We start from the raw sequence: 21,157 nt of genomic DNA on the forward strand, positions 1-21,157 counted from the left end.
AGGGATAGTCCTAACAATTCCTCTCTGCTAATTTGCTACATTTAAAAGGAAAACATAGTAACTAGTAAGGTTTCATTTTTAGTATATTTCTGAAAAATATTTCAAGCATAGAAATATGTCATATTACATATAACCATAAAAATAAGTTATTCCAGTAATTTTATTCTTTTATACATTGTTTTGTCAGTAGAAATAATAAATCTTAATTCTTTTATAAATACTCAAAGAGAACCAATCTTCTCTTTCCTTATGTATTTATTTAGTCTGGCCAGGGGTGCCCCTTTGACCTTGATGTTTACTAAAGTCAAGCTATTAGGACACTTCAAACATTAAATTATTTTTGGAATTCTAGCCTCATTGGATATCAGATAGAAAGAAAAGAGAACTTAAAGCTTTAAACATATCAATACTACCCTTTTCTGGATATAGTCTGTTAGAGAAAAAGGCCTTCCAGACATGGCTATGTCAGAAACTCAGTGGGCCTAATTTCATTTAGAGAACCAAGTCCCCTTTTCTCCAGCTGTTTCTAAGTCTTAGAGGTTTTTATTTTAAATGTAACTTCTATATCTAGGCCACCAAAAGAAGTCTTTTGGGCACACTTGTCTCCCTTACTTTAATTAATTTACAAATATTTAGTCTATACTCAAATAGGATGTAGGCAGATACCAAACTGCTCACCAAAGAAATAGACTATTTGGTGTAAAAAGTATTTTTATCAAATGAAGATTCAACTTAAAGTCTAGAGCTTACGTTGCTGGAACAGAGTGTGAAACAACCTTAAAAAAGGAAACCGAGAAACAAATGATGAGCCCTTCACAGAAAAGACGCACAGTTATTCTCATTCTTGGCAGAGGGATGGGAAGAGGAATGTGCTGTAAATATGATAGATGAGCATTCCAGGGGGCCCCAGCCAGGGAATGAGTTTCCGCTCACCCACAAACCCTTTCCCATAGATCTTTACTTAGCGCTTGGGTGTAGTAAACCAAAGGTCTTGGGGCAAGGTAAAGAAGCTGGGAGATCCTCCTGGAGCAGTCAGGGCCTCTTGCAAACACAATGTGTAAGCCTCTGAAGACAGGGAGGGGGAGGCAACAAGGCAGCAAAGTTGAGAGAAATCCGCCTGTGTTCTGGAATCTCAGGTATCCTAGGCTGGGAGAGGGATAAGAGAGCTGAGAGAAACTTCCCTCTGAGACATGCTTGGCCTTTACCCAAAGTGTAAGGCAGTCTTCCTTCCAAGACTGGGGAGAGGGAAGCAGGAGAGGAAGAGAGAGAGATCTGCCAAGGCACAAAAATGCAAGGGCAGATGAGTGAGAAAGAATTCCTCAGTGATAAAAAAGCTGACAGCTAGGCTATAAAGCAGAGAGAGCCCTCTCACAGCTTGGAATGCTTGTTGTAAAGTATGGAGAGAGCTCTGGAATCTCGTTGGTGCTAAGATCCCAAGCGTGGCTAAGAGAAAATAACTATGATAAAAATGCTGAAGTACCTGGTGGGGAGGACAGGTAGCATGAGTGTGGAGATGGAGGATCAGCTGACATGTGTAAATGATGGGAAAGGAGGAAATGGAAATGCTAGAAATAAAAAATATATGATATTTGGAATAAACACATTATTAGATAAGTTTAAGAGTAAACTGGGAAAAGCAGAGGAAAGAAGCAGTGAACTAGAAGACAGTTAACAGCATGTATAGTATTCCCTCACTTATTGTGGGTATTATGTTCTAGACCCCCCCTGCGACAGGTGAAAACCCACGAAGTAGGAACCTTACATTTATTTTAGTATTTATATATATATTTTAAGGCTTTATAAACCCTCCCCACACACTTATAAACTGTTCCCACTCCCTTATTAACCTTTTCCACACATTTATAAACACTACTTACGTTCTTAAATATATTCTACACTTTTAAACCTATATAACTTTAACAACATATGTATACAGTACTACAAAATCCTGTGATATAGCAAAAACTCTACAATAAATAATTAAATATAATATTTTAAAAATCCCGTGATACAGTGAGGCCATGATCAGTGAACCGCGATATAGAGAAGGACTACTGTATACAAACTGAAGTACAAAGAGAAAAGCAGAGTGAAAAAAATTAAGAGGTGGCCTGAGATCTGTGGGGCAATAGTAACTGGCTTCACATATGTGTTTTGGAAATCCTAGAAGAAAGGAAAAGAGAATGGTGCAGAAGAAATATTTGAAGAGATAATGTCCAAGAACATCCCCAAATTAATAGAAGACATAATCCCCGAAATCCAAGAAGGTCAGTTGACCCTTAACAGGATAAATACAGGGTGGAGCAAAAGTAGGTGTACAGTTGTGAGTATGCGAAACAGAGTTTATTCTTGTATTATTATTCATTAATTATTGTATTTTCCATATGGACAACTGTACACCTACTTTTGTCCACTCTGTATAAAGGAAATCACACCTAGTCACATAATAAAAGTGCTGAAAACCAAAGATGAGCAAGTTCTAATAAAAGCAGCTATGGGTAAAAAAAAACACGTTTATATATATATGAATAATGATGTGAATAATGGCTGACTTCCAAAAATTATGGAGGCCAGCAAATAATGGAATGATGTTTTTATAAATTATTTTAAAAACAAAAAACGCAACAAAAGCTACCTGTCATTCTATAATTCTGTATTCAGTGAATAGCCATCAGAAATGAAGGTAAAAAATAAAGACACTTTTATACAGACAGATGCTGAGAGAACTTGTGATACAAGACCATTTAAGAACATACTTCAGGCTGAAGAGAAATGAAACCAGGAGGAACTCTGGATGTGTAGACAGAAATAATGTATAACCAGGAAGTTATATATGAAAGATTTATTTTGCTATCAGTCTATATTTATGTATCTTTATGAAAATGAACTTTTCAAAGCAGAAATATTAACATATCTTTGGGATTTATAGCCTATTTAGAAGTTAAATATGAAACAAGAGTACAAAGGGTGGGGTATAAATGGAATTGTACAGTTATAAATTTCTAATACTGCTGTGAAGTATATATATATGATTTGAAATTGGACTCTGATAAATCAAAGATGGTGGACTGTAAAGTCAAGTACAACCACTAAAAATAGTTTTGAATAAAAAAAATCAATACTGGAGACAGCATAGAAACACTGAAAAATACACATTTTATCCAGCAGAAGACAAGAAAGGAGAAACAAAGGAAAAAAGAATAATTGAGATTAACAGAAAACAAATGCCAAGATTTCTGCTATTACCTGAATCATTTGTTTTTCTCCTATATATAACGTCTAATTTTTCTCTTGTTGCTTTCAAGTTTATTCATTTCTTTGTAGTAATTATCTTGTTTGGAGTTTGCTAAGCTTTACTACTCATAAATTTATACCTCTTGTCAAGCATGGGAAGTTTCTAGTCACTATTTATTCTGATATTTCTCTACATTATACTTGTTACCCCCTCTTTCTTTGATTCCAATGACATGAATGTTAGATTTTTTGGCATAATCCTACAAGTGTCTGAGTCTTGGTTCAATTTTGATAATTTTTCTACAGTTTAGATTGGAAAATTTCTTTTGATGTAACTTTATTCTTATTGACTATTTTCTCTGTCATGTCATCTCCATTCTGCCAATGAGCACATCTAATAAATTTTTATTGCTGCTATTCTATTTATATTCTAAAATCTCTGGTTTTGATTCTCAAAAGTTTTAAAAATTCTTGTTCTTGACAATAGTTTCATTGAATATATATAATTTTAGGTTGGCGTTAGCTTTATCTCAGTTATTTAAGTATTTCACTATCTTCTGACTTCCATTGATCCTGTCTAATTGTTGTATTGTCTTTGTTTATAATTTGTATTTTCTGTTTGAATACTTTTAATATCTTATTAGTCTGTGATACCCTGAAATATCATTATTTTGTGTCTAAGTGGGTTTTTTTCTTTCCTCTATCACTTGGAATTTATTAGTATTTTAGGATTGAGTATTGATATCTTTCTTTAAGTCTGAAAAATTCTCAGCTTTTTCCCATTCTCTCTAATCTTTTATTTTGGAATTCTGTTAGATATATATTGGGTTTTTGCCTTCATCTGTCTTTTTCTTTTATCCCCTTTTTAATATCCCATCCCTTTTTTTCTTAGTTTTTCATTTTGTTTAATCTCTTATCTAATTTACAATTCATTTAGTTATTTTTTGCTGTATCCAATCTTTTATTTAAGCTTTCCATTGAGTTTTATATTTCAGTTAATAGTTTTTCTAAGTTTATTACATGAAATATCATATTTCAGCATTTATTTTTACATATTAAATGTTTTGAAATATAATTCACATACAGAAAATGGGTCAAATGGAAATATACGTAGCTAAAAGATTTATCACAAAGTAAGCCCTGGCTGCTGTGGCTAAGTGGGTTGAGCGTCGGCCTGCGAGCCAAGTGTCACTGGTTCGATTCCCAGTCAGGGCACATAACTAGGTTGCATGTCAGGTCCCCAGTCGGGGGCACGAGTGAGAGGCAACCACACAGTGAAAAAAAAAAAAAAAAGATTTATCACAAAGCAGAAGTCTGTGTAATGACTATCCTGTTAAGACAGAATCTTGTCAGGACTTCCAAATGTCACTCTTGTTCCCTCCCAATCATGGTATCTTTCCTTTCCTTGATAACCACTGTCCTAAATTTTACGCTACTGAATTCCTTGCTTTTAGTTTTAGTAACTGCTTTGCCACTTGATAGACTTTTAAAATGTTCTCTATTTTCTTTGCAATTTCTTTGAATCTAGTAAAGATATTTTATATCTATCAGTCTCAATATCTAATGTCTTTGCAGGAATGATTCTGGTCTTTGTGGCTTCTGTTGACTTCTATGACATCTAATTTCTTCACACAGTTTGCCATTTTTGAATGTGAGCTCAATTTGGTCAGAATATTATTTGTAAAAAAATTTTAAACCCTGACCTATGGTTTAATCCTCCAGAAAGGATTTCTGTTTGCTTTTGCTTGGCACCAGGCTTCATGTGTTTTGAACCACATAAGTTCTGTGAATTTGGGCCCAAAAGTACATGTGGGTAGGTTTCTGGTCATGAATTCTAAAGACAAACTTTTTCTGGCCTTCTAAGACTTAAAGCTGAGCTAGATTTAATTATGTTGGGAGATTTTTGAAGGTTCTTGTTTTATGGAAAAAAATCATCAGATGCCCTACCTTCCTCAGAACTCAGGCTTTGTTTTTAAGTACCAGAGATCTAAACATCTGGGAAGAGCACATGGCCTTCGTGGAGCTGAGACTTCGGAATTTGCTCATGTCTCTGGATTAGTGCTCCAGGACTCCCCCTTTCCTCTCAGAATTTTCCTTACATCCATAGAAGCCCAGCTATGTGCTTAAAAGAAGGTTTAAAATCATTATGCAGCATTTTAGGTGTTTTATAATGCTCTAGCGTAAGGATACCTTAGTCATGACATTGTCAGAAATCATAAAGAGTTAATTCATTTTTGAGAGCAGATGGAGTGTTTGTTTGGGGAAAATAGCTTTTTTGGCTTTCTGTCAATATCAAGATAAAACAAAACTCCATAATATGACTGAATGATTCTGTATAATAATATACAAGATTCATTTTATTCTGTGTTGTTGGAGGTGCTTAGGTGAAGCTGTTTACAACCATAAATAAAATAACTGTGAAAAACTGCATATCACTGAATTAAAAGACATGGTAAATATATCTAAATGTGTAAGTGTAATATACAAATATGTAATATTTTACTAACCTTCAGTAAATATTTGACCCAACACCATCTTCTTGATGTAATGCCAACAATTCCACCTTCAGGAAGGTTTTCTTTGCTTCCCAGTCTTGTAAATGCAGTAAAACTTTTTACATGAAGGACACCACTTATTAAAAAAAAGATTCCATCGCGGGACAGGGTCACATCAGACACACTGTGCCTCTCATCATCAGTGAGGACATTTGGAGGCACTCTGACTCTGGTCCACGTACGAAAGGAATCGTTGGTTTGAAAGGTCTCCACATCAGTTACCACAATGACAGATGAAGGAATGCAAGCTTTCCAGGTTGACTTTAACGGACTACCAGGTGGGGAAGAGATGGATAAAAAGCCAGGAATCTCAGGTATCGTCAGCAAAGGAAAAGTCAGCAGGAAAAAGAAATTAGCAACAAAGCAATCTTGAAAAACCACCTGATTCCCTTTAATCTCTTTTAGCACATCATCTTTCACCATTGGTACGAAGATGCTCCAGGCCCTAAGAGGAAAATAAATAATGTAAGAATAAAATGGTCTTTTTCTCTTCTCTCATCCATCTTGCTCAGCGCTGGCATTTATCATCTTTTCAACATTAAAAAAAAAAATTTATCAACATAAATCTGGGTAAAATAAATCAAAGAGCATTACAATGCTACTCATTTCTCATTTTTTCACTCTTGTTTCCAAAGGAAAACAATCTTGATTCGTAATGCTCTTTCTTCTGCAATGTGTCTTCGTAGTCTCAATAAATATTCTTATAATGCTCTCTTACTATATAATTTTTATACATTATCTGTTGGCCTTTTATACGACAGATGAAGATGTATCTCAGCATATACCTACCAATACATCTTCTTTTCTCTCAAATTAATGTCATGATGTTTAGCTAAGTCTATAGTGTTTATATTGTTATTAATAATGTATATATTGTTTACTACTGAGCCAGTTATTGTACTATGATTTTCCTTTATAAGTATATATTTATTTAATATTTTCCCTAGAGTTAATAGTGATTTATTTAAAAAATTTGTTTAGTTTTCTAACTTTTCCAGTAGGTAGTTGAAATGGCGCTCCATAATATTTTCCATGTAATCAATGCAGAGGTAAGCTGGTACTTGTTTCCTGGGATTTCCCTTCATTACTCTCTGGGTTGATGTCACCATTTACTGGGCCCAATACTTTGATCTTTCTTGTTTTGCTAAAGCACATTCTTCAGTAAGTACCTCTCTGCTAAAGGATATATGTTTACATAAATTTCCTGAGATCCTGAAATCTAAAAATATCTTTAACGTTTGGCTAGGTAGAGACTTCAGAACTTTGACAGCATTTTTTCCAGCCTCTTTGTATTTAGGTTTGCTAATGAGAATGACACATTGATTCTTATTATTTAAATGGGTTGCCTTTCCGTAAGTTTTTAGGATCGCCCCCCCCTTTTTTTGGTATGCTAAAATCGGACAGGGCTGGGTTTTATCTTTTAAAGTGCACACACCCAGAGGAATATATGACAACAAGCATCTGACGTGCATCTTAGAAATTAGGGAAAGTTCTACGGGGCATTTGTCCGCAGGCCAGTCCAGGAGACCTCAGGCTGCAGGAATACTTTCGAACTCATTTTATGAGGCCAGTACTATCCTGATACCAAGATTAGATAAACATATTACAGATAAAGCTACAGACATTTTGAATCCAACAATGTGTAAAAATAATTATGTACTGTGACCAAATGGGACTTGTTTCAGTTATACACATATGGTTCAACATTTAAAAAACAACTAATGTAATCCCTCACACCAACAGGTTAAGGAAGAAAAAGCATATAATCATATCAATAAATGCATAAACAGCATTTGAAAAAAACCCAACACTTATTCTGATAAAAACTCTCAGCAAACTAGCAATAGAGGGGAACTTGAACTTCATAATGAAATATCTATAGAAAAAATGTAATGATGAGAAACTAAATCCTTTCTTCCTAAGAACAGGAACAAAGCAAAATGTCTTTTCTTACCACTCCTATTCAACATCATATTGGAAGTACATATTGTATCTTTTAGTTATCAGCATCTTGACCTGTGCCTAGATGCTCAATAGTTCAAGGCTGTCTAAGCCCCATGATAACTTACTAACGTAACAGTAACAGATGTTACTTCTCAGGAGGAACTGGTGATGTGCAGTCTGTGTGTGTGTTTGTGCCTCCTCACTGGTAGTGGTAATGACTGTGAGATCAGTCCACCACTATATGTCATTTTAAGAACTAGCAAGACACATTTTAAGATATTGCCATTATTTGCCACCGTGCTGAAGGAGGCTCTTGGGTTGAGGTTTAGCTATTAATGCAAATTGTGAAACTATAATTCAAAACTCTGACTGGCATTTTCTGAGTTGGTAATTAGTTCTCAATATCACACTTTTTTTTTTTTTTTGTATGGTAAAAGAATCTACTTTGAAATTACATATAAGATAGGCCATGAAATTCCACTAGGGTTTTAAAATCTCTTTCACTTTAAGTCTCTGAGAGTTATTTACTAAATTTTAAAGATAAATTTTATATTTAAAATTAAAAATTAAATACCCATTTTCAAATTTTTCATGTGCAAAATAAACTTTTCTCTTCAGTAACGTATATATGGCTGGCTCCTGTCCCAAAGTGGCCAACTGCTTGCTAAGAATAAAGGAATTCTGTAAAAAAAAAAAAAAATGTTTTTTACTCTTTTCATAGCCAAATTTATCTGGAAATTATGTTATGTTATATTGAATTTATTATTTTAATTAAGACATTGTTTACATTTATAAATTTACCACATTTTCAAGATTTGGGTTTTTTTTCCTACCATTTTTGTTAAAGCCTGCAGATATCATTTTGTAATGGGGGAGACACATCTTCTTGGAGCTGGGGGAGGGGTTTGAGCTGCACAGGTCTGACTAGAGACATGGCCCCCTTGCTAAAAACAGTGGCCGGCAGCCAGAAGAGGGTCAAAGGCAAACATAGCAACACTGGCCCTCCTTGGTTGGAAGGCTGGGCACTCCATTAGCATTTTATGAATTATAATTAAGTCATAATACAGTTCCTACATGTTGAAAATACTATGCACAAGCAGAATCCTGAATGAACTGAGACTATGAGGACCCTTAAATAAAATACCCTTAGTTATAAACTGAAATACATAATGGAGCTTCTAAAACTAATCTATTAGAATTATTTCTATATGAATTTCAAAGCAACATACGCTTTCCAGACAGGTTTCAAACTGTTACGGAACACAACCAGTGGCGGGGTAGGGTGGGGGCTCCTACCACTTGCCGCCCATGAGGAAAATCTCCACAGATGGAGTTCAGTGGAAAAGAAAGGAATCTTTTATTAATGGCATGTTTCTGCCTAAAGTATCTGAGCAACAAAAGTAAGGGGAAAGAAAAAGGCAGAGTATGACATCAAAAACAGCTATTGACATATTTGTCATTACAACTACTACCTAGGTTCAAGAACTGAAAATAACACAGGAACAAAATCTGTTCACAGTGCTGTTACCACCAAGGTCTTTGGAAATAACAGCAAGCTTCTGCCTCAAAGCCCGTTCCCTCTAAGACACCCAAAGAAAAATCGTTTTTTACCCTCTGCCAGCTCAGTTCAGGGTTGTGCCCGGAACCTCTTTTCCCACCCAGAAGTGTCATAATTGTAGGCGGGCGAGCCGGACTCCAGTCACTGTCCAGCTCCAGGCATCTTTCAGAGTTGGTGCCCCCGGGCCGCCACTCGCAGGCCCACACTGGCCACTGCTGGCAGGCCTGCTGGCGACCGTTGACATGCCCCCCAGCCGAGGAGGGGAAAGAGGGAACTAAATTCTTGCTTTCTGGCACGCTCTGTTTTCAAAAGTCCTTTCCCAGAATCTCCTGCATCCCAAAAGCCAGTGGGAGTGGCCAGCCTTCTGCCTGCACGGGCCAGTGTTGCCATGTTTGCCTTTGCCCCTCTTCCGGCTGCTGGCCACCGTGTGTAGCAAGGGGGCCATGTCCCCAGTTACACCCGTGCAGCTCAAACCCCTTCCCCATTTCTGGGGCAGTGTGCCCCCCCCCATTACGAAATGATATCTGGAGGCTTAACAAATTCTCTTAGTATATAGACAGATATGACATGCTCCCTCTTTTCCCTATGAGATTTAAGGAGACGTCGAATTGACTGGAATTATCCCTAATAAGATCCTTTTAGAATAGAGGTAATAGTTTTAGTATGGGAATCCTTAGAATTAAAAAATCAGATGAGGGTCAGTCTAGAGTTCCACAGCTTCTGTCTACCCTAATCTTCCGATAATGTTCCTGTTTAATTTCCTAGAAATATGTCAATCACCTACAAAGGAGTCTTTGAGATTGCCATGGTGAGTGTCAGTAAGGGTGTAGTCGTTGGGACTATGGGTTGTCTAACAGAAAGATTTAATCTGTTTTTGAAAAATGAATTGCAGAACTGCATTAAAAATGAGGGATTATTTGGAGTTCAGTCTGAGATGGTTAAAGAAGAGGATGAAGAATGAAGAGTCAGAGACAGAGTTAGGTTTGGGTGTCTGTCAGGCACATTGCGCATTGGCTGATAAAAACCCAAACAGATAATTTACAAATTGTCTGAACTATTTGGTTCATGATATATCAAAATTGTAGCACTAAAGTAATTCCCCCAAACTACGCATGTGAAAACATCCTGATTTGATTATGGCAGGCATCTTGGATGCAGTGATGCCTGACTTGAGATTGAAAATGTAAGTAGAGAAGAAAGGGAATGAACGAGCAGTGGTTATAAACACCATAAGCAAAGACAAAAACACACAGATCAGCAGAGCCGGAGAAGAGGGGCAGAGATAGAATATCTAGGAACTCAGGTGCCATGTTAACAGTCTAAGAGTCAAGAGTCCATGCTGTTTGTAATAGAGAGCCACAGGAAGATTTTAAGGAAATGACATGGTCATGAATGAACATGGACCTTAAAAAGAGCAAAAAAAAAAAAGCAAATTATTAGGCATGCATGGACCAAATAATGTTAAACTGTGCATATTTTCACTTAAGAAGATTAGGAATTAAGTAATGGTAATGCTTAAAGTACTGAATTACCATTAATTTATTTCCTCTACAGTTGATTTCCAAATAAAACAATTGATTGGTTGTCATTCTGATTTATCAGTCTGTCTCTTAGGAATTTGATTACCATGCATTATAATATGCTATTAAAAAATCAGACAGATCTTGACTCATTAATATGTAAACAGCCCCATAGGAAACGAAAACTGCTCATTTTATATTTCTCTTCAATATATTTTAATTGTAGTTGAAGGCAGAAACAGGTAAATTTGCAACAAAAAAAGAAAAGACTTGTTTGTTGCACCTTTAAGAAATTCCTTAGTCTCTAACTGATAAAGGACCGAATGAGGGACTGGACAGATTTTTGAAAGATGACTCCGAGATAAATGCTCAAATACTTGTAAAACACTTTATGAAGGTCAGCCTCTTCATGAATAATGAGGTTCATAGAAAATGCAAAAAATGCTCAGAAAACAATTCAAAAGAAAATGTATAATTGCAGAGATCAGGCTCAAATTCAAAATAACTATGACTAAACTCAACCTAATGGATAATTAAAATGTATTTGGTTCTGGGCCACTTAAAATATTCACAGCCCTTAAAAAAGAAATGTAACCTATTATTTTATCTATGATAATAACGTTCCCACTTACTAGTGATGGAGTACTTGCATTCCATAGTAACTCACTGCGGTCTGCGTTTTCTGGGTCGTATATCCATATAATGATAAGCTACAGAATAAAATGTTTGCATTTCTTTAAATTTTGGACACATTTCATTTTTAGTTGTGGCAAAGCATAACCATAAAAATGTTTTTCATAAAATTTTGATTATCCCATTTAAAACAAAACAAAACAATATGTGTTGTTTTTAAAAAGTGAAACAACTCGGAGATATATGATGGAAGAATTAACAATATTCCTCTACACACCCGAGGTAACTGTTACCATGTCACGGGGACGCTTATGTATCTTTCTCCACATTCCCAAAGAGACACAGCGCCCCCCTCCCACACACACGCTCACACTCATTATTACAGGAATGAAATCACACTGCACAGGTTATCTGTAACTTGCTTTTGTCATTTCATACACCGTGGCCATTTCACGATGTGTAGATCTAATTCTTTTCTTTCTTGAATAGACAGTTTGTTCACATAGTTTAAAAAGTTATATTAAACATACAGTGAAAACTGTCTCTCCCACCCTGTACTTCATCACTCACTTCCACAAGTTCACCACACCCCACAAATAACTACTGTTAGTAAGCTCTTGTTCATATTTCTATAAAATTAACGTGCCTAACCAATAAAGATGTTTTTTCTCCTTTTTTATATAAATGCTAGCATGCAATACACATTTTTTTTCAAACATTATATTCTTCACTTAAACTTATATCTTAGAGATCTTTACATATTCTTGCTGCGTGTTATCCCAACTTATTGAGGAGCGGAGTCACTTACTACATTGCAGAGTTATGTGTAAGATAATGCAGAATGGCTGCACCAACTTACATTGCCACCATCTCTCGGAACACTACAGGTATTAGTTGTTTAGTATCATGTGTGTTGTAAAAAATTTTCATAATTGTTGTTTAAACTAACTTTGTGGCACTTTTGTGATATGAAAGTTTTTAATTTCCACCTTTTTAATTATGACTAGTTTTCATTTGTAGATTTTTTTTTGAGGGTGATGGATATTTTTTTCATTTTTTAAATTGTTGTTCTATTAGAGTTCCCCTATTGCTCTCTCCTGCCCTGCCCCCCTCCCCCCTCCCCTACTGTCCATCCTCACCTTGTTGCCCATGTTCATGGGTCATTTATATTAGTTCCTTGACTAGACCCTTCCCCTGCTCTCCCTCCTTCTCTCTCATTTGTATATTCTGATTTCCAGTCTTGAATAAGTAGATTTCTTTTGAGTCAAGATTCTCCCATCCCCCAAATTTCCCTTTTGTTTTACATTTAAATCTTGTATGCCCATTAGAATTTTTTTTTTTTTTTTGTATATGGGGTAACAGAGGATGCCACTTTCAATTTCTTCCAGGAGAATAGCTTATTATACTCTATTATTCCATATAAATATTAAAATATATTTAATTTCTTAGATCTTATTTTTGTTTTCCTGTATTCTATGTTTAATTTTTCTTTATTGTTTAATTTTCCTTTTTTATTGCTTCCTATTGAATTGTGAGCATTTTTAAAATTCTTCTTCCAGAACTCTATTTTTTTTAGAAATTACACCTTTATTTCTATTACTTTAATGGATGCCTTAAGCTTTTACATGCATATTTAATGTAAGCTACAGTTAATCAGTATCCCTGTCCTGAATATTTATAAAGACCTTAGTCAATTTCATACTCGAATCTTCCTCCATTTTCCATTCTGTCGTCAACTAGTAGTTTAATTTCCTTTGTTTAAAAACATTAGTCATTATTAAAATGTTTTGACTGTCAATTCTTCTTTAGATTTTTTAGCATGTATACAGTTTGTTTGCTCATCATTATTTACCACATCTAGTACTTTAATTTTTCAAGCTAACTCATATCTTCAGTGGTGAAGGAGTCTCCATAATTATCTTCTTTCAGTATTATCTCCAGCTCCTATTATATGTATAATAAATTGTCCTGGTCTCTCCTCTATTTGTCGTTACTTCACTTTTAATATTTTCCACCTTTTCACTTTTATGTACTACATTCTGCATGACTCCAATTCCAAATCACTAATTATGCCATTTTCTCAACTGTATCTAGCCTTTTACTTAAACTGTTGTTGAATGTTTATTTCTAGGTGCCTATTTTTTGATTTAAGACACTTTAATAAGAGGTTTTTCAATTTCTGAATGTTCTGTAATTATGAATAATTCTTGTTCTTGTTTCTATTCTTTTATTTCTTTGACTTTTAAATATGATTTAATGATCTTTCAGATGGTTCTCATCTTTAGTTTTGAATAGTATAAATTTTTCCCATTTTTATGTGTGTATATTCCAGGCAGTATATTTTTTTGGTGGTGGTGGTTTATAACTTTTATTTTGAGGTTATTTTCAGAGGGTTTATTCTTTATGAGAATCCTGTACACTCTTGGTTATGGAAATGGTTCTTGGAGTCACCTGGGCCCTGTGTGTTTCACTGTTTGCCTTTCTGTGTTATTATGTGGCTCTAAGTTCTCCAATCTATTGGGCTGTTCAACTTGGACATCCACTTGAATCTTCATGTAGGAAACTTCTTACCAATTTTCAACCTCCAGATGATGTATCATTTCTTTTCAATCACTCTAAGCTAGTGAGTGGAGCTTTACTAGTTCCCATTTTAAAGCCCTTTTGTAAATCCTCCCTCTCCCACAGGTTGGAGGCTGTACTTTCTACCTGCACACACACATTAAAGCATCACCCCTTGTCTACTAGGGGTTGTATTTGGTCTATATCCTTAGTTCAGAATTAAATCTTATAACTTTGACTTTTAGTTCTTTAATTATTTCTGACAAATAGAAAATTCCTTTACTTGCTTTTAAATTCTATACATGCATGTACTTATATTAATGTGAAAGTTGGTACTAGCATTATACAAACACATAAATGTTCTAAAGGTGTTTCTATTTGTTTTGAGTGAGGTGGAGGTTATTCTGCACTTTTAGGGTCTGTATGTATTCTACTTCTAGAAGTTTCACTCTGTTTCCTATATTAAAATTCCTTATCCACAAATAATACTCTTTTTTGCTTTTTTTGCACTGTTAGTGCTATAACCTTAATAAAAAATTGTATAATGTCAATTGGATTTGGAATAAGAGTACATATAGACATATGATCCAATGCAGGAAGTTTATTTATTTATTATTGTTATCTTTATTGCAACTTTTCTAGTAAATTACTGCTTTTAGAATATTAAAATATCTATAGAGCTTTAATTTCCAAATATTATCACCTGATTTCAATTTAAAAGGTTTTTTAATATATTTCTAATCATCCTCTAAAATATATGTTAAAGACTTTTGATCTCAAGATTGGTTTATTGTCTTAAAAATTATTGAGAATTCCATAGAGCTTTTGTTTTATAGGGGTTAGATCTATTAATATTTACCATATAGCAATTTAAAATTGAAAACGTTTAAAGATATTTCCTAATTTTTATTAAAAATCAGGATAAGCCCATTCCATGCTAACATAACCAACATATTTTTGTGAAAAATAACTATTTTCCAAACAAAACAAATGGTAAGAAGAATGGTTGTTTTACATTTTCCATTACAAAATCTTTTCAATATTGGCTTAATAGAACAGCAGGATTATCATCTGTGTTCCTGCATTCAAACCGTTGTTATATGCTGTGTGGTGGACACATATAGGGAGAATCTATCCCCGCACAGAAAGAAGGTTGGAAAAGGGTAGACCTCGTGGACCTTCTGAAAAAGTTGGTGGAACCCTGAGGGACCCCAAAACCATACCTTGAGTACCACCTCTCTAAGCCAATTTTGTTGGAAAATTCATTTGGAAAACTCCTCTTCTGGTAAATATGGAATATAACCTGGAAATACTATAGTAGTCATATATGAAGGATATATAAAATTTAAAAAAGTGTTTTACCTGTGTTAAATTGTGAGGAAAATTTCTGTTGGGAAAAAGAAGAATCATATTTTAGTAAACAGTATGCTAAATATTAGTCTGAATATTCTTTCAATGGGCATATCTCTAAGTCTTGAAATATTCTGTTTATATTCCATTATACATAAATCATTAAATTCTAAGTGTAGAAAAAGCTACACATGTCTCATTAAATATGACTATGATTCTCATGTGTCATCACAGAAGGTTGAGGGGATTGAATCTGCGTGCTTCCTTAACAACAGTGCAAGCTCACACAGCCAAAGAGCATGATTAATCCTCTTTAAAAATCTGACATCATCATTCCATGTCCACAGCAATGGAAAAGCTCAACAAAGCCAAAAGACGGTTCTCTGAAAAGACTAATAAGATAGAATTAGAAATACCCCTAGGAAGAAGAACAAGGAAATGGAAGGGGGACACAAATAAAAATGTTAGAAATGTTAAGACATAAAACTACAGCTACGTCAGAGGTTAAACAAATATAAGAGGATGTTACAGGCATCTTTTATGACACTGAAATTTATACTAACATTGCTAACTGAAGGTATGGATAAATGTCCAGAAAAAAAAAAACACTACTGATGAAAACGGATTTTATAAGAATTAGAATTCCAAACTAGTACAATAATCATGAAAAAAATTAATAGGAAACCTTCCTGCCCCTCCCCCCACAAAAAAATCCAGATTCAAGGGGATTTCTATGCAAGTTTTCATCAAATGCCCAAGGACTATGTATTTCCCATGTTATACAAAACCTCTCAGAGGAAAGAAAACATGACTGCTAACTTGCACCATGAATTTAGCATAGCCTTGCTACTCAAAGTAGGAAAGGATGGTATACAGGGAGTAAAATCACAGGCCAATCGCACTCATGAATATTCCCACACACAAAACTAAATGAATGTTAGCAAACCAAATCCATCAATGTATATGAAAGATAGTTCATCAACGCCAAGTTGGATTATTCTAGAAATACAAGGCCAGCTTAATATTATAGACATATGAATGACTCTTCTTCACCAGGTTAACATAGTAAAGGAGAAAAGCCATGTGAATGTTTAAGTGGAAGCAGAAAAAAACTTTAAATATATTTCAACAGCAGTTCATAAGAAAAATTCACTGCCAACTTGGAATGAAAGGAAAATTTCTTAACTGGGTGAAAGTTACCCTGTAACCTGTAACAAATATTACCCAAAATAGTGAAATGATGACAGCCTCCGTTTTAAGATGGGGAATAAGACAAGGAGGCCTGCAATCATCCTTCTAGGAAACATTGTGTTCCAGCTGCACGGTTAGAATAAAAGGGGTACAAGACATACTTATTGGAAAAAATAAATATTTTCAGGTGATATGATTTGTAAAAATTCCCAGAGAATATATAAATGACCAGAATTAATATTAAGAATTCTGCAAGGTTGCTGAATATAAAAATTAATATTCAAAAGTAAATGTATCATATACAACAGGAAGTTTTGGTTAGGACATGCAATTTTAAAAATTTGACTATTTATAATAGCACCAAAAAATATAAAGTATCCCCAGAAATAAATCTAATGAAAATGTCTAGACACCTGTATGAAAAATTACAAAATTTTATTGACATACAGGTAAAAGAACCCAAATAAAGTGAGAGTCTTATATTATTATTGAGTAGAAAGACTCTAACTTGCATAAAGTGTTCAGAGAAATTATAAAAATTCCTACTAAGGTTTTTGTGGAATTTGATAAACCAATTCCAAAAATTCATAGGGAAGAAAAACAGGCCCAAGACATAGCTAAGCAACTCCTGCAGAAGGATTAGAGATGGGGTCAGAGTGGAATGGGTACTTGCACTACCAGTTATCAAGATTTTAAAATAAAGTTATTGTAATAAAGATAATGTAGAATTTATTTAAGTAGAGACAAATAGATCAGCTGAACACAATAGCCAGCCAACCTGGAAAGAAATCCATGCAGACATGGAAAACTGACCTATGACAGACTGGGCATTATAGGTAAATAGATTATTCAATAAATGGGTATGAAAAATTAATTATTCATATATAAAATATTGGATCCCTATTTTAAGTCATGTACAAAAACTAATTCCAGGTGGATTAAGGACTTAATTAGGGAAGGCAAAAACTGTGTTGTATTTTCAGAAAAAAGTATAGGAGACTTTTTATGAAGTTGTAGGTAGAGAAAGATTTCTTAAATAGATTTTAAAAGGCATAGAGCCATAAAGTAGTTTATAAATTCACCTACCATAGTAAGGACCTCTGTTGTTAACAGAGATCATAAAAAGTGAAAAGCTGCATAAAGTGGGATAAAATAATTTCAAAAAATATATTATAATTATAATTAAGATATAATGAAACTGTATAATAAAAAATATCTAAAAAATGGGTAAAATGCTCATTTAATAGAGAGGGAAGAAAAATTTCTCATGAATACATGGTACTATGCTCAACAGTAATCAGGGAAATGCAAAGAAAAAGCACAATGATATAATTTCATACCTACTAGATTGGAAAAAATTAAAAAGTCAGATAATATTAAGTGTTCATTAGGGTGCAGCACAATGGAAACTTTTGCCCACTTCTGGTGTAGCTGCAAAATCTGAGCAACCTTTTCAAAAATCACCGAGGCATTACCTAGTAAAGTTGAACAAGTGCATGTCCTAATTTTGGGCAATTCTACTTTTAGGCGTGTACCTTAGAGGAACTTTCATGGACGTGCGTTAGGTCAGTACTTCCCAAACAATGATGTACATACGAGTGATTCCAGGATCTTGTTAAAATGCCTGTTAGGATCCAGTAGGTGTGGAATGAGGCCTGCGAGTCTGCATTTCTAACAAGTTCCCAGGTGGGGCTAGTGCTGCTGGCCCTTGGATCACACTCTGAGTAGCAAGGCCCTATGTTGCAAATAAATGCACTGGCAGCAGAATGAGCCAAAAATACTCATATAATGGAATATCATCGAGCACTCACAGTGCAAGAACTAAAGATTCTTGTTGAACATGGATAAATCTCAAAAACATAATGTTTAGAGAAAGAAGCAAGTCAAGATGTATATATAAATCAATATAAATAAATTCAAAAACTGACCAAACTAAACAATTTCTTGCAATCAGATATTGGTAAACTTATAGCCAAGAATCATTTATTATACAATATTCAGGATAGTGGTTAACTCTTGGGGGATTAATAGGATGTGATCAGTATGGACATAAAGCATATTCTAAGGTACTGGTAATGTTCTATTTCTTGACTTACGTGATGGATACATGGGTATTAGTTTCATTTTTTTCAGAAGATTTTATTTACTTATTTTTAAAACAGAGGGGAAGGGAGGGAGAAAGAGAGGGAGAAAAACATCAGTGTGTGGTTACCTCTGATGCACCCCCAACTGGGGACCTGGCCCCGCAACCCAGGCACGTGCCCTGACTGGGAATCAAACCTGCAACCCTTCTGTTCTCAGGCCAGTGCTCCCTGTGCCATGCCAGTCAGGGCCATTTTTATTCGGAATGGTGTTTTTACAGGTGATAGATTGTGAACATTTTACAACCTATGTAACGGAAAACACTCAGCTCCCCATGAGCTCTCTTTCAGGCTATCCTGTCCCCCTGGAGAGGAGCTTCTTCTGTTTTTGCTTTCATGGGGGGAACATATCTGGATCAAGGCAGCCTGCAGGCATATCTCTTTCACCAGCTTTTGGGGCTCAGAGTGTGTGTCTGAGAGTGGACACCCATGAAAATGGCCATAAATAAATGCTTTCTTGGTAGATTCGCCTCTCTGATGGTTCCTATGGTCTCTCCTTGGGGGAAGTAGTAAGTAGCCTATTTGACCACAGAGGCAGGTTTATTCTCCAATTCAACAGTACCAGGAATTTCCCCCCCCGGACATTTCCCCATGTCTATTTCTCAGTTGGTTCAAAACCCTCAGGGGAAAGCTGGTGATTGACTGGCATCTCTGAAACCCCCAAAAGGAATGGGAGCCTGCCAGTTTCATGAGGAGTAGAGACTCAGTCCTTGCTTTCTGGTAAGACTCTGGGAAAGTGGCAGTCATTCAGAGGAATGGCTAAATGTGTACTCCTGGAGTGGCTTGTGAAATCTAGTTATCAGGACATTCAATCCAAAATTGCACATAAACTGCTGAGCCATCTGACCTGAAGGGATCATGTGAACCAGGACAATGAAACTACCTGCAAAAACCATGTTTATTGAAGACACCAGTATTCAGATCTGTTCTGCCTGAGTCATGTGCCAATTCTCACCTAAGCACTGTGGCCAATGACAGGTGGGGTTATAGAGTTTGTGTGATATAAAAATTACATGAAATTAACCATTTCATCACAGATTAGAGAAGGGTCAGTTCCCCCAAAAGAGAGGATGTTAAGTAAATAAAAAGAAATAGATACATTATAGTTATCTGGTGAGCAGAGGCCTCATAAGACAGTTCTTTGTATTCTATACAGTGCTTAGGGTATTGTCTTCACTATGATACTCAAAGATATTCTGATTCATTGATGTTTTTTACTTATTGAATGATTTGATAATACAGTTAATTATTTTTTCTTATACCAGTTTTCCTTTCTTAGTTATATTCTTCACCCTCATGTTACAATGGGTTTGGAGAGCTATCCCAGACAGAGTTATTTTGGAATATAATGTATCTAACAGAAATAAATGAGCCTTGTAGTCTGAAAACACAGTCAAATCCCAATGCCATCTTTTAGTGGCTGTGTATTTTTGTCCAAATTATTTAATCTATCCAAGCTTACATTTCCATATTTATAAAATAAAGATAATAATACTTACATTTGTGTGGTTATTGTAACAAATTGAGATAATCTACATAAAGCAGAGGCAGTATATGTTCAAACAGTGGTTGTTATTGTTATTTTTATTGTTTGTTCTTTAATATAAGTTTGGTAGTATATTTGAGGATATCTTGATTGGTGAATGAAGGCTTTTATGGAAACTATAATGTAGGTAACCCATTTGTTAATTTTGTTAATTAGAACTTAAAGCTAAATACTCTTAAAAACATTAACAGCCTTTGTATTCAATGTTGCATTACTTACACAACTTTATAGTACCACAGAAAGCAAATATTAGAATTGTCCACAGATAAATAGCGTTCTTCCTCTAAATCCTAAAAGAAAATGCAGAAGAAACTATGATATATGAAGTTAACTTTAAATACAAATTTAGATACAGCCATCAAAGTCACAGAGGAACTAACTTAATTATCTAAGATTGGAGGAAGTATAATGAATAAATTTCAGAATAGAACTAATAAATATTCATATAATACTAGTTCAATTCTTCAGTTACTCCCTGTAATTAAGAATTTACTCTCGTGGCTGACAAATTCAGACGGCTTATTATTTCTCTTCTATTTGACTTTGTGAAATAATAAGAAATATATATGCCTTTGCCCCCGGTTCCTGAGTCTTTGACCACGAATCCTGACAGAGCTACTAAAACTCCTGTAATTTTCTGAGTGTTGAGTGTCTGATATAGAGCTCCTACTGTTTTCCTTACTGAAACACAATTCAGTTAATTTTCTTGTTTAGTGGTTATTAGCCAGAGGTGATTTTGCTCACCAGGGGACCTTTGGCCATGACTGGAGATGTTTTTGAATTCCAAAAATCACATGTCCTTCCTTAAAGGTTTAAGATCTGATGACACTATAGACAAATGACAAAGATAGTCCTATATATGGCAGTATTGTTGTGTGTGTATTTTTTTACATAACGAGTTTTTGTAATGTTTATATGGGGTTCCA

General features: G+C 34.9%; 1 protein-coding gene across 1 annotated transcript in view; it reads right to left on the reverse strand.

Moving 5' to 3' along the window:
• The window catches only part of CATSPERE (catsper channel auxiliary subunit epsilon), a 54,872-nt gene that overhangs the window by 29,818 nt on the left and 3,897 nt on the right, over positions 1-21,157 (reverse strand). Inside the window, exons 5-9 of the mRNA XM_090263372.1 lie at positions 20,451-20,521; positions 15,366-15,390; positions 11,444-11,521; positions 8,308-8,414; positions 5,742-6,234 (exon numbers count right to left, since the gene is read on the reverse strand). Coding sequence (XP_090119498.1) covers positions 5,742-6,234; positions 8,308-8,414; positions 11,444-11,521; positions 15,366-15,390; positions 20,451-20,521 — 774 coding nt within the window. The remainder of the gene's footprint in view (positions 1-5,741; positions 6,235-8,307; positions 8,415-11,443; positions 11,522-15,365; positions 15,391-20,450; positions 20,522-21,157) is intronic.

This window comes from Furipterus horrens, unplaced genomic scaffold, assembly GCF_987537825.1.
Source record: "Furipterus horrens unplaced genomic scaffold, mFurHor1.1.pri manual_scaffold_15, whole genome shotgun sequence".
NCBI lineage: Eukaryota > Metazoa > Chordata > Mammalia > Chiroptera > Furipteridae > Furipterus > Furipterus horrens.